Here is a 14,395-nt window from a genome sequence, read left to right on the forward strand (position 1 = left end):
CCCAGTTGAATGGCTAGCCATTGTATAACAAGAAAGGATATAATATCTATACAAGACCTACTGTGACTGGTGGTGGAGGGACCAGAAGGAACAGTTTGCCCACTCTGTAGTACCTCTGACTAATAGAAGAGTAGGACAAACTGTAACCTTGTTCTGCCAGCAGTGTGGCTATAGATGTATGAATACAGAGTGGGTAAAATATAAGTACATAGAACACCAGCCCACTAACAAAGATTCATTAACTATATAGAGACACCAACAATGACCTAGCTGCATTGCTCTGGCAGGCAGGGTGTCAGTCCTATTATACACAGGAATACGTTACTGATAGTCCACAATATTATGTGTTGGTTGTTGTGTGCCGTCCCTGCTATGCAGAAATTCGCCCGTGAACAGAAACATTTGATTAGCTAGATAGCAGAGCAGATATCTCAACTCTCCCGGATGTTCCCCGAGTCTCCCGCTATTAGATAGCGGCTCCCGGACACCTGGGAGAGAAACATTTTGTCCTGGAAAGGTTTACTCTGCTTGATCTAGCAGAGTAAACCTTTCCGTGCTGTCTGTTTTTTTTTTTTTTTACATCAGGGCCGCCGGCTGCCGTCAGTCAGAAAAAAAAAAAACGGCATAGGAATTAATAGCTAGATTGCTATTGGCTATTTCACTTTGCAATAGCCAATAGCAGACTAGCTATTGCACCCGCCCACTGCTGCTGTCAATCAACAGAGGTGGACCTGAAGTTCTCCAACAGGTCCTCCTCTGCTGACTGACAGCAGCAGAGGGCGCGTGTAATAGCCAGCTTGCTAATGGCTATTGCAAATTGATATAGCCAATAGCAATCTAGCTATTAGTTCTGATGCTGTTTTTTTTTTTTTCCCTGACCGCAGCAGCTGTCAGAACACTAAAAAAAACAGCAGATGGCAAAGGAAGCATTAGCTTCTTTGCTATCTGCCATTATTTCAGGGGGGTGCTCTCTTCCTTGTTGTTGCGCACCCCCTCTTCACGCAGAGAGGACTGGGGGTTGACAGAAGGCACCTCCCCGAAATAAGAAGTGCACCTCCCTGAAATGATTTATTTCAGGTTGGGATCCCTGAGATAGGTTCACATCTACTGTCATAATTTATTCCTGCTCTTATTTGCTTTAGTAATTCAGGCCCATAGATTTGCATTGTGAGAAGGAGAAGTAAAGTCAAGTTTTTACTACTCTCTTGGGCTTCGCAGGAGAGATTTACCCTCACTTCCTGTCCTGCTGATAATGTTTTACCAGGCAGGAAGTGAGGGGAACTTTTCCACAGCAACACAGACAGAAATAAAAATGATTTTCTTTAGTAGAGTAAGGGAAGGCTAGAACCCCTGTCACATTCTTATTCATATTTGTACCCCGGTTGCAGATTTTCTCCTTACTTCCTACCTAGTGAAAACACTGTCAGCAAGGCAGAAAGGAAGTGAAAGTTAATCTGACAGTAGTAAAAACTAGAGGTGCACCGAAATGGAAATTTAAAAACTGAGACGAAACCGAAATAAAAAAAAATTGTCAGGCTGAAACCGAAAATCAACCTATTGCGTGTGTGTGTGTATAGGTCCGTGAGTGTTCTCATTCTTAAGACTACCTGTACCCCTGTAGATTACGGTCTCAGGAAATCGTCCAAAAGCTTCTTGAATGATTCCACACTATTTGCGTAAATCACTGCTTGAGGCAGCGAGTTCCAGACCCTAACCGTGCGAACTGAGAAGAACCCCCTTCGCCCCTTGTGTTTGAATTTTTTTTCTACCAGTTTTAGGTGGTGACCTTTTAGTCTTTGTTACGAAATTAATCTTGCTATGACTATTGAACATTTTGTACATGAAAATCATGTCCCCCCTTAATCTCCTTACTTCCAATGTAAACATATTTAAATTTAGTAGCCTTGACTCATAGTTCTGGTCTTCCATCCCCTTGATGAGTTTGGTCGCCCTCCGCTGGACTTTCTCCAGCTGTTCATTCATAACATGAGGACAGAGCATGTTTACTATAACCACAATCATGAATGAACAGCAGGGGATGTAGATCACTTCCCATTCATAATTGAGCATATAGTAACCATATTATGTCCTCAATTATGTACAAACACTCAAGGAGGCTGAGCGAGCAGAGCAGGGAGGAGAACTCAGCCTCCTGTGACAGCTCGGGCTGTCTCCGCCCACACACCGCTCTGCCGGACTGTGAACGGAGGCTGAGTGGTGTGGGAGGAGAGACGCCGACCGCTCACAGCGCTCGGCCAGCTGTCACACTTTCTCTCTTCCCCGCTTGGACACAGAGCAGCGCCCAGCAGAGAGGAAAGAAAGCAGGGATGCGCCGATGTATTGGCACAAAATGGCATTTAGCCAAAAGTGCCAATTTCGGCCAATATATTTCGGCGGCCCATATATCGGTGCATCCCTAGTGAAAACCCGACAGGAGTTCTAAGCTTTCCCTACCAAAAACAAGAAGAAAGGTTTAATTATAGAACGCAGTCCATTCTATTATCTAACCTCTAGATGGAATGAACCATAAAGGAAAAGATGTATACTGTATTTTATGTTTTATTCTCGTGTTTAACATTATATGGAATAATTAGATTGATTGATAAAGTGCTATGGGCCTAGACTAGAAAGGGATGGTGCCGACTGGAAAGGTTCAGGAAATAGCTTTGAAAATCATACAAAGCGTTCCAGTCTATTCATATATGTTTATCTCCTCCACAGATCCACGCAGAGGGAACAGTAGATGATGTCTTTGAACAAGTCAGCACAGCCCTTGACGCCTTGAAATAAACAGAAAAAGCGAACAAAAAAAAAAAATGCCTTATTTTTCTGTGTAAACAACATGCTCCAGCCTTATCCTTCAACCCACCCCCCTTCCCCAAAAATAATACAGCACATACTTAAAAACCATGAATAACAAACTCGGCCCGAGTGTCATTCTGTCTGCCTGCAATCACACCATCCCGTCTAGAGACTTAAAGGAATCTGCTCTTCTTCCCGTAGGAAGGTGCGTTCTTCAACCCTGATCCCTTCTGTCTCTCCTCAGAATGTTGATATCCTCACTCTCTTCCTGTTTTCCTGAACAGTAAACCACTCTAAGGAAACACGCGAGGTCTCTTGCCTTGCCTGATGGGGTTTTTTTTTATTGTCTTCTCTGGTTTTTCCATTCTGTCCGGCTAGAGACGTCACTTCGCTGTGCAGGAAATGATCGTTTGAAATATGCATCACCTCAGGGGCCAAGCATGGCTGTTTATCTGCTCGCATGGTCAAAGTGACAGGACCATAAGATTACGGCTAAAGGGTTAAGCTACACTTGGCATTCGGCCTGTTTCCTTCTGGAAGCCTGCAATCTCCTTGCAGAAAGCTGGAAGGTCACCTCTGACCTTGATATAAAGGGACAGGCCATGGTGGGTGGCGGTGAAAAGGAAGAGCCGTAGACCGGATGGTGCTTTGTCTTCTGGGAGGTGTCCAATACGATATGAATTGATTGCATATTTGTGTAGCAGAAAGTGATCCAAAGCTCCTTTAGCATCATCTGAAAGGAATGTTGGAACAGGAAAAGACTTCTAACCTCTTAGCTACCACAAGGTGTCAAACGTTTTGTGTCCATGGTTGGGTCATTGGCTAGGCTTCGGGTCAAAGTTTAGGGCCCGTATCTTAATTATTTTGAACGTAGCAATAACTTGAAGACTTTTTAATATTTGGGAAAATTTTTAAGGACAAGTCTACTCAGAAGTTGATATTGTATTTTGAGGTTGGAGGCGGACACCAGTTAATTGAATTGGTTGTGTTTCTCTGAGGGCATTCTAACACTAAGCTCGCAGCACTTCAGCCCTGCTCTGTTCAATATGTTGTTCTTGGGAGATGCTGGACAGTCAAACCACATGAAAATATCTTGTATGTCTTGGAGATTCTATTGGTGAGATCTCTGCACTTGTGTTCCTGGGTCTGCATACCTGCTGTGACCATTACAAGGGTTTCTTTTTCTCATTTCCTATTATGGAGAATGTAACAGGAGGAGCTGGAACACCCCAAGGTTGGTGGAAACACCCAAAACTCCCAGGAAGAACAGAGTTGGGCATTATTGCACATCTCACTGTCTCACTGCCCAAAGCTGACTCAGCCCAACAGACTCCCAATATAAATAAATAGCACTTTTAGGCAATCCTACCTCTTACATTGCTTGAAAATCATCTTATGTATAGCCAGAGTTAGAAAGGAAGCCTACATGTTACGTAATATGCCAACATCCAAGTAGAAATGCAGTAAACTCCCAGTTATCCGGTACCCACGGGTATCGGTGGATGCCGGATAACTAGTTTCTGGTTGCTTGAGAGTTTATAGTAGCTCTCAAGCCACCCTCCGGGGCGCCCCCTCCCCCTCTCTCTCAGGTCCGCTCCTTTGCTCAGTGGGTGGGTGCAGTAGCCAGCCTGCTTTTGGCTATTGCAATTTGAAATAGCCAATAGCAGGCTGGCTATTCCTCCCCATTGTTTACATTCTGCTACCGACCGCAGAATCTAGCTGCCGACCAGCCGGCAGCAAGATGTGGACAAAGAATTTCGTCAACAACTAAATACATTTAGTTGCTAACGAAAACATTTTTGTGTCCCCATGTCTATCAACCATCCAGCAAAAAAATATCCATGATTGGTTTTGCTGGTTGCTTGAATGCCGGAGATTCTGACTCTTTTTTTTTTTTTTTACCTGTTCACACCCCTTTTTCTCAATTTTTTTAAGCTGCTGTTAGACCCCCACAATTTTGCACCATTTTTCATGGTGAAATCAGTTTTCCATATTAACCTCTTTGTGACCACTGTGATGCTAACACTGTCAGATCCCCACCGCTGCCACCAGAATGTGATTATTATTATTATTATATAGGATTTATATAGCACCAACAGTTTGCGCAGTGCTTTACAATATAAGGAAGACATTAAAATCACAAGACAAGATGGTAGGGAGGGCCGTGCCCATTAGGGCTTACAATCTAAGAGGGAGGGGCAAGTGATACATGAGGATGTAGCTGTGTGGGGATGAAGAGCTTGAGAAAGAGTTCAGTAATTACGCACTTCCAGATTTTGTAGCTGGTGGGACCACAATCCAGCATCTTGACCATGATCATCACTGGAGCAGTTTGACTTAAATTCTGACCTTTAAAAATGTCTATAGCAATGTTGCATATAGAGCCACCGAGCGATGAGGCACCACACCCCTAATACTGAATGATAGGCACAAATAACACTTTTAATGGGGGCTTTTAAGGTGCCAAAACACAGCCATGCAGTATTGTTCCATAAAATCAATATGTTTATTTAAAAGTTATGATTAAAAAACACTAAATAAAAACACATCAAACAATATATACATAATCAAAAGCATTGTGTGTTGCCTCCTAAGTGCATATATGCCATCATATACTTATGCATCACACCTGCCAGGGCCACAGGTTTGGTCTGAGTGGCCCTGGGAGGTAAAATATGGCAAATTCTTTCATGCATAGAAGTTCATTATATGTGACAAGATGATGAGTGGTCTGATCTTCAACGTGTTTCGCATACGCTTCTTCAAGAAGAAATGGAGGCAGTCTGCGGTATTCACAGAGGCAAGGTGAGTATATATCCTTCATTTATACAAATTACACATATGACAACACATTGAGATTGTACTTTGAAATAGCGCATTTATTATATGTGCATTGTTAGCAGAGGATCCACACACAGATAGCTTTCTCCACCTAAAGGCCGCTGCTTTCTGTATCATGTAGCTTTCTCGCTGCCATGTCCAGACAGGAATGTTACAGAGTTTGCTAATATTTACACAGAATGCAAAGCGTTTTGTGAATGGGTGAGGGGGCAGATGAAGACCATCTATCCAAAACTAAAAAAAAAAAAGATATATTGTAAATGTTACAGTAGCAGGAGCAGAAGTTGTGTGTTGGACTGGTATCTCCCATGAGCAGAACCCAAGGGAATGGCTTATTAGGCAAAATATGTCATGCGGAGTAAGGGATCTGCCCTGATAACCCCCCACATCCATCCCCATTTGACATCATAACCTATAAAGCTACTTTTCTCCTGCATCTTTACTCTACACTGTGTTCCAAACATATGCCAAGTACCTCCAAGCTCATTGTACACAGGGGTATTAACTAAATGTTTGCAAGGCATCTCAGTGTAGTTGACGCTTCTATTTTTTAAACATGTTAAAAAGAGCATTTTTGGCTTGAACATTTACTCAAAACTCCCAAAACAATATACACTATATTACCAAATGTATTGGGACGCCGGCCTTTACACGCACATGAACTTTAATGGCATCCCAGTCTTAGTTCGTAGGGTTCAATATTGGGTTGGCCCCCCCCCTTTGCCTCTATAACAGCTTCAACTCTTCTGGGAAGGCGTGCACAAGGTTTAGGAGTGTGTCTATGGGAATGTTGGACCATTTGTGAGGTCAGGTACTGATGTTGGGGGAGAAGGCCGGGCTCGCAGTCTCCGCTCTAATTCATCCCAAAGGTGCTCTATCGGGTTGAGTTTAGGACTCTGTGCAGGCCAGTCACGTTCCTCCTCCCCAAACTCACTCACCCATGTCTTTATGGACCTTGCTTTGTGCACTGGTGCGCAGTCATGTTGGAACAGGAAGGGGCCATCCCCAAACTCCTCCCACAAAGTTGGGAGCATGAAATTATCCAAAATGTCTTGGTATGCTGATGCCTTAAGAGTTCCCTTCACTGGAACTAAGGGGCCAAGCCCAACCCCTGATATACAACCCCACACCATAATCCCCCCTCCACCAAACTTTACACTTGACACAATGCACTCAGGCAAGTACCGTTCTCCTGGCAACCGCCAAACCCAGACACGCCCATCGGATTGCCAGACAGAGAAGCGTGATTGGTCACTCCAGAGAACACGTCTCCACTTCTCTAGAGTCCAGTGGCGTCGTGCTTTACACCACTGCATCTGACACATTGCATTGCACTTGGTGATGTGCGGCTTGGATGCAGCTGCTCGGCCATGGAGACCCATTCCATGAAGCTCTCTACGCACTGTTGTACCAATCTGAAGGCCACACGAAGTTTGGAGGTCTGTAGCTATTGACTCTGCAGACAGTTGGCGACTTCTGCGCACTGTGCGCTTCAGCATGGGCTGACCCCGCTCTGTCATGTTACGTGGCCTACCACTTCGTGGCTGAATTGCTGTTCCCAGTTGCTTCCACTTTGTTATAATACCACTAACAGATGACCGAGGAATATTTAGTAGCAAGGAAATTTCCTGAATCCAGTGATTTGGAGGGGCGTCCCAATACCTTCGGTAATATAGTGTATTTTACTTGCCAAAGAATTTGTATTTATGTTCATCCAGTCCTGAGATTCACACAGCTCTGTCAGGTAAAGGGGACCTGACCTTTTTCTGCTGCAGTTTCAATTTTATTTACGTGTCTTCTCAACCACCCCACCCTGTTACTGGGCTGTGCAAATGAGCAGCAGCTGACTGATAAGCTCATCTCTCTGTCACTCTGCTCCCTCCTCCAATCAGTATGTTCCTTACATTGCAGCACAACTGACTTGCTCCTTGTGCTGTTTCTCTCTCCCCTCTGTGAGCTCTGCAATGCAGTAGGCTGCAATAGGGTGATACCTAGTCCTTATTAAAAAGGGATGTTGCCACATTGCTGAAGGTCATGGCACGGTTAAAAAGCAACTTCAGGCAAAAAAAAAAAGTCAGCCGTGAATAACACAGTTCAAAAAACATTACAGATATCCTAAAGGTAGATATACCTCCACAATGCTTTGCAGTCAAACTGAACAGAGCTGAAGAAAACGCAAAACCGTATTTTTTAGGACAGCATACTAAGGGTTATTATCCTCACATGCGTCTGTTGTAGCCCCACCCTCTTTTTTATTGGTGTCCCTGTTAGGTAGATTTATCCTCTTTTTTTTTGTCCTGGAGACCATTGTCACTGCGATAGAAAGTGCAATGAAATAGAATAGAGAGGTTTTTAACTTTTTGCTGTCTGTATCTCATTTGGGAAATTTTCCTTCGCTTCCTGTCTGAGACAAAATCTCTACAAAGAGAAAGGATTTCCCCTCTGAGACAGTTGTCACTGGAACAGGTGTCGCCATTGCAGGGGCGTCCCGAGTCCTGGGTGTCACCCAGTCTCCAGAACGGGTGACACCCGGCCGTGTCGTCATCGCGCATGCGCGGCCATCTAATTGACGCTTGCCGGCGGCCATCTTGGTGATGGACGCCGGCAGAAAGAGGAGGGGACGTTTACCCAGTGGGATGAGGCAAGCCATCGGGTCCCCTTCTCTCACCTGACACTATCGGGCTCTCAGTCCATGACCGAGTGCCTGACTTTTTAGAGGGGGTGACACCAAAATGACTGTCAGCCATTTTGGTGTCACCCCTGCAATGGTGTCACCCGGGTGTGGGCCGCACCCCCCTTGTGGCGCCACTGCCCCATTGGTTGATTTACCTTCACACCCTGCTGTTTAATAGCTGCATACCTCCCAACTTTCTGAAATGAAAAAAAAACTTCCAGCACAATGTATTTAGGAAATGGACAAATCCCATTAAGAATTTATATAACAAAAATGATTGGCTAAGCACAGAATTGTTTTTTTTCACCGTTTCTTTTCATTTTTATTGGCTTTTCAGATTAGTAAACAAAATATTGATGAGATAAGATGAAGGTTTTAGTGCAAAATAAGAATTTTGGTAGGTAAATAGAACCTTTACATATATATTTGTAGATCAGACCAAAAAAAGGGACCACTGAGAAGGAAAGGACTCAGTTCCCTTAAATCATTACAATACATGGGCCATGCATTGTTGCTGTATGGCGATATTGGGAGAACAGCGGCTGCGATAATTGGGGGCACTGTTACTGTATTTTGAGTGGAAATGCCAGTGCACATAATGCTCAATGTATGCGTTTCATGAACAAAGGTACAAGAGTGAATACTGTTGCGCAAGATGTGAGCAAGTTGGTTGTTTGGAATCCCAGATTCTGGATCTAAAAGAATTAGCTGGCAAAACTGCGGAGCATTAACAACATGGAGAGGAGTTTGGATCTGACTCACCAGGTTCTGGAGGAGGCCAGCATAGAGGAGGGTGGGGATATGGAGGTACAGGATCTCAAGGTGGGTAGCTGGGTTCCCATTAGAAGACGGGGTATAGGAAAGAACGTTAGAGAGGCAAGTCCTGAATTGCACCCCAATAAATATGCCAGGTTGTATGATGTTAGAGATATTAGTTCAGGGGTGGCATTGCTGGAGCAGGACGCTTCCTCAGTCCGTGGACCGTGGACATCGAACAGTCTGCTGCTTACCGAGTGCTCATGTTCAGCACATTGCAGAACGGGTTGACAGATTACTGGGTGGGGCTGGGCATGCCCCAGCTGTCATGATACACATTGGTACTAATGACAAAATTAGAGGTAGATGGAGTGTCCAAAAAAATGATTTCAAGGACTTAGGTGCAAGGTTAAAGAAAAGCACCTCCAAGGTGGTATTCTCTGAAATACTGCCGGTGCCACGAGCCACACCACAGAGGCAGAGGGAGTTAACAGAACTGAACAAGTGGCTGTGGAACTGGTGTAGGAAAGAGGGATTTGGGTTCATGGAGAACTGAACTGAATTTTCAGTCGGCTACAGGCTCTACAGGGGAGATGGGTTGCATTTGAATGGGGATGGTACAGCTCTGCTAGGGGAAAATGGGTAGAAGACTGGAGGAGCTTTTAAATTAGATTATGAGAGGGAGGGAAAGGAAATGGAAGTGACATTGAGAGAGCAGGGATCAAGAGTGCCACCTAATATAGAGGGGGAATAATTGATAGGGGGCAGGAGGCTTGATCCAGACGGTAATGGGTTAACCCTATCGATGCCCAGTATAGTAGGTCTAAAGTAGGATAGTTGTGATTCAGAAAGGAGCAATAAAGGACTGCATAACACTAACTCTAGATTAAAGGGTATGTACAGTATACGAATGCTAGAAGTCTGACTAACAAACTCGAGGACCTTGAACTTCTGTTACTCTAGGACTTTGTGGAAGTAACAGAAACATGGCTAGACAGCTCGTATGACTGGGCAGTTAACAGACATGGGGACAATCTGTTTTGGAGAGACAGGGTGGGTAAAAGGGGAAGAGGAGTATGCATGTATGTGAAGAGCAACCTGCAAGCGCACATGCATGAAGACATCGATGATGGAAATTGTGACTGTGCTAAGTCCTTGTGGCTAGAATGAAATAAGACTGGGGTAAATAGTAAACTGATTGTGGGGGTATGCTATAGACCCCTGATCATAAAGAAGGATGAGGAAACTCAGCTCCTCCCACAGATTGAATTGACCGGGAAAAAGGGTTACATTATTATAATGGGTGAGTTCAATTATCCGGACATTCATTGGGCAAAAGCAACCACACACTGAACTAAGGCTTGCTGTTTGATGAACTTTTTGAGGGACAGTTACATGAAGCAGATGGTAGGAGTCCCAACTAAGATGAATGCAATATTAGATCTAATAAAATTGTAGCGCTACCCCCTAAGGAGCCGTTGGAATAATCGGGTCCTCCATAGCCTGTCTAGAAATTTTTTAGCAACTAACTGCCCCAATAGCACTTACCACCCTCTGTGGCGACTGATAAAATCAAGGTCCAGACTGTAGATATGATGCAGAAGAATTTTATTGAAGGACTTCTGGGAGAGAGGGTTAGCGTCAAGATCATCCAGGCTCATGTAGACTCCTTTAAGTAGCAGAACACAGTAACTGCTGCCATCCAAAGACTAGGGCCTTTAAGCCAGAATTGGCAATGTGTGTGTAGAGCATCTGGCTAAGCAGTACTTGAATCAGAAGCTATTAGTCATCTCCATCCTTGGTATCAGTAGTAGCCACTGGGTCCCCAAACTCAGACCCCAGGGTGAGCACACGGCTAGTCCCCCAGGCTTCAGGCCTAGCCAAATTAGACAGCCCAAAGCAGCCTCCCCACAGGCAGGGCCCGAGGGAAAAAGAGAGAACTCACATGGTCCGCCCCAAGTATTTATCTCCTCTCCCAGCATGCACTAATGGCCATCAGCCCCCTAGTGATTGGCTAGGGAGACATAAATGCTCATAACAATCCATTATTGGTTGCTCTGCCCTGTGGCCATGGTACACGAGGCAGATGCAAACAATAACAGATTGATTAGGGGAAGCAGATGAGCATACACTATAGAATAACTGCTTACAATCTGACAATACTTACTAAGCTCTCCTGGTTACAGGGTGCTACAATATCAAAGAACACATGCTAGTTGCAGACATAACAACTCAGAAAAAGTTAGGTAAAAGCGATCACAGGGTGATCACGTTCACAGTAGATTACAGGGGAAAAAAAGCAGGTTGGTTTGACAAGAACAATAACCTTCAAAAAAGCTAACTTCCACAAGCTGCGATCCTTAATGCATGTTATCAAATGGGAACAACTATTTCCACACAAAGAACACTGAGACTAAGTGGACTTGCTTTAAGGCTATACGAAACAATAGCATTAGCCAGTGCATACCATTTGGCAACAAAAATAAAACAATAAAAGCTGAACCTGCGTGCCTGAATCCGAAGGTAAAACAACTTATTAAAAGGAAAAAGATGGCATTTAAAAAATACAAGATGGAAGGGACAACATTGGCCTTCCAGAACTACAAGGAATGCAATAGAAAATGTATTGCCACAGTCAATAAAAAGGAAAGAAAGGAACAGGTGGGCCCCATAAAAGATGAGAATGGGAGGTTGATCACCAATGACAGAGAGAAGGCTGTAGTATTGAATACAATATATTTATATATTTACTCGGGAAACCGATGGGTTTAATGAACACAACAGGAGTCTGTGTAACACTGTGAAGAAAATACCGCTGTGGTTGATGAAAGCTAAGGTTTGTCAAGGACTAGAAAAACTTAGAGGGTTACTCACTATGGAGCCAAAGGATACAGCCGTAGCTTCGGCTGATCCTTCGGATCTCTTCGGCCACCTCTGCCCTTCGGTTCAGTCACAATAGCCTGTGCAGCAGCCGAAGGCATATGCTTCGGCTCGTCTGAGCCGAAGTGACAGCCGAAGCGCGGAGAAGGGTTGGCCGAAGCCGACCGATCTCCACGCAAATGACGCCTGGGTGGAGCCAGCTGTGATCTCACGGCTCACTCCGCCCGGGTTGCAATGACAGATCAGCATCGCCAAATGACCTGGGGACACTGATCTGCCATTAAACAACAACAACTGGGCGGAGCCGGCTGTGACATCAATAGGAAACAGTTGGGCGGAGCAAGCTGTCATGCTAGCTCTGCCCAATTGTTGTTTTTTTGCCGGCATCTTTCCTGTCGTTTATTTTTATTATTTTTCAAAAAAAATTTCCTTTTCTTTAACCCTTTCGCTGCCAAGGACGTATGGCATACGGACCTACAAAAGTGCTTCCAGCTGGCCAGGTCAGTATGCCATACGGACCTGGCATTTACAGTTCTACTATAAGCTGATGGTCGCTTTAGCGAAATTTCTGTTTTAATTTTCCTATTTTCTTACATTTTCTAAATTGTTTTTCAATTTTTTTTTTTTTATTAATTTCACTCTTTTTCTATTCTGCTTGGTACCTCGGAGATACCGAGCAGAATAGCTGAGCCAAATGCCGCCCGGCGGCATTCGGCTATTCACGTACTGCTGTTCGGCCTCTATGAGAATAGGGGTGAACGGCAACGAGTAGCCTGCCGGAGGTTCAGCTCAGCCGATCCAGATGTTGGATCGGCTGAGTCGAACTGAAATCAACCATACAAGCCAGAAGTGAATAGCCGAACAGCATTCGGCTTCACTTCAGCTGGGTTATTTTGGGGCTTTAACCCTCCAGGGGGACGTTAAAAAAAAAGAGGAGAGAAGACTCAGGATTGGAGCATTACGTGAGTGCAACTTTAGGTAAGTAAAAAGGGCACTAATCCAGTGCAGCAGATGTGCCCATGCTGCCCGTTCACCAACAGTCCCCTTCAACCCTCACCTCACATACCCCACTAGCCTAATGACCACTAATCCAGAGCTGCAGATATTCCTATCCTGCCTGATAAGTAAAAAGAGCATTTTGCTGGGCAGGCGGAAAGTGATTCTTGTTTTGCACAAAGTTGGGCTTTAAACCTCCGGGGGAACATTAAAAAAAATTGCCTGGAGATAGAATGTTGTTCACATTCCATGATATAGAAATAACAAGTATATGAGATCCCAAAATAAAAATAATAAAAGTAACAATGTAAAGTCACATAAGAAAATCAGCGAAATATTATATAAATAATGCAAAATGTGTACTGATTGAAAATACTCTGCATCTTGTTACAAGGGCACCGGGTGGCAATGCCAATACAGGGTTAAACAATGAAACAGAAAGGGGAAACTTATCAAAACAAACAAGAGAGAGGAAAAAAAGCAAAAAATAGCAAATGCCAATTGTTCACGACAATGTAGGTGCGAGCGCTGAGGATTAGTCAGCTGTCTCATGCCTCTGTGTGACGTACTTCCTGTCTTCCATGTTTTTCTCATGTCCAGTGCGGCCCTGCGACGCTGCCTTTCCCTCCAGCACTCTGACTTCATGTCTCTTGACTTATTTGGACGAGAATTACACAGCGAGCAAGTTGTATGAGCCGCAGACAGGGCACTTCCTGACCCTTAACTGTCGCCAGTCATATACTGGGTGACAGACGGGAAGTGCCCCCTGCCATTTATTCCTATTGTAAGAAGCTTGCACAATTATATCCCAAAATATATCTGTCTCTCTGTTTCCTGCAGGGAGCGTTTGCAGACCAGCAATGTCTCCCAAGCCACTCAAAAAGACATGGGGCCTGCGACATACGCCACCCGTCCCGGGGACGGAGCGCGAGCCCTGATACGTTAGTGTTGTGCAGTCATTTGTCAAATATTCCTAGATTTTGTTTTGTGTATTTGTGTGTCTCCGATCTCTACATCTCTGGCTCTTTTCAGTTCCCTCCCTGTTCCACTTGTACCGTTCACATTGCGTGTCACCTGCTATTGTTTTCAATGTGTGATATTGTTTAGAGTGAGGTTTTATAATGTTTACACTGCATATAAATTTAGTTTTTTTGTATAGCAGAAGCTTTCATCTGATAGACCCCTGTGGCGTCTAAAGGATGACATCATTTTTCTTCCTTTGCTGTAGATTGGCGCTCGGAAACTGGCTGGTCAGGAAACTATTTTAAAAAGTGCACAGAGCCTAATTCCAGACGGCTTTTTGTTTGTTTTTTAGTTTAGGAATGAGTGGAAGAGCTAACATTTTTGTTAGGTTTTTGGTTCTCTTTGTGACCAAATTGAGGAGATTATCCCCCACTTCATGTGATTCAAGTAAAAAAAATGGGGGGTTTATACAGCAAAAACAGA

General features: G+C 44.3%; 1 protein-coding gene across 3 annotated transcripts in view; it reads left to right on the plus strand.

The window, feature by feature from the left end:
- The window catches only part of AK1 (adenylate kinase 1), a 53,383-nt gene extending 50,277 nt beyond the window's left edge, over nucleotides 1–3,106 (plus strand). For all 3 annotated transcript variants that reach the window (XM_018571203.1, XM_018571204.1, XM_018571202.1), the window contains one exon: nucleotides 2,722–3,106. In XM_018571203.1, the coding sequence (XP_018426705.1) occupies nucleotides 2,722–2,790 (69 nt within the window). In that variant the 3' untranslated portion in view covers nucleotides 2,791–3,106. The remainder of the gene's footprint in view (nucleotides 1–2,721) is intronic.
- The last annotated feature ends 11,289 nt before the right edge of the window (nucleotides 3,107–14,395 follow it).

Source organism: Nanorana parkeri, unplaced genomic scaffold, assembly GCF_000935625.1.
Source record: "Nanorana parkeri isolate BGI_ZX_2015 unplaced genomic scaffold, ASM93562v1 scaffold1700, whole genome shotgun sequence".
Lineage (NCBI taxonomy): Eukaryota > Metazoa > Chordata > Amphibia > Anura > Dicroglossidae > Nanorana > Nanorana parkeri.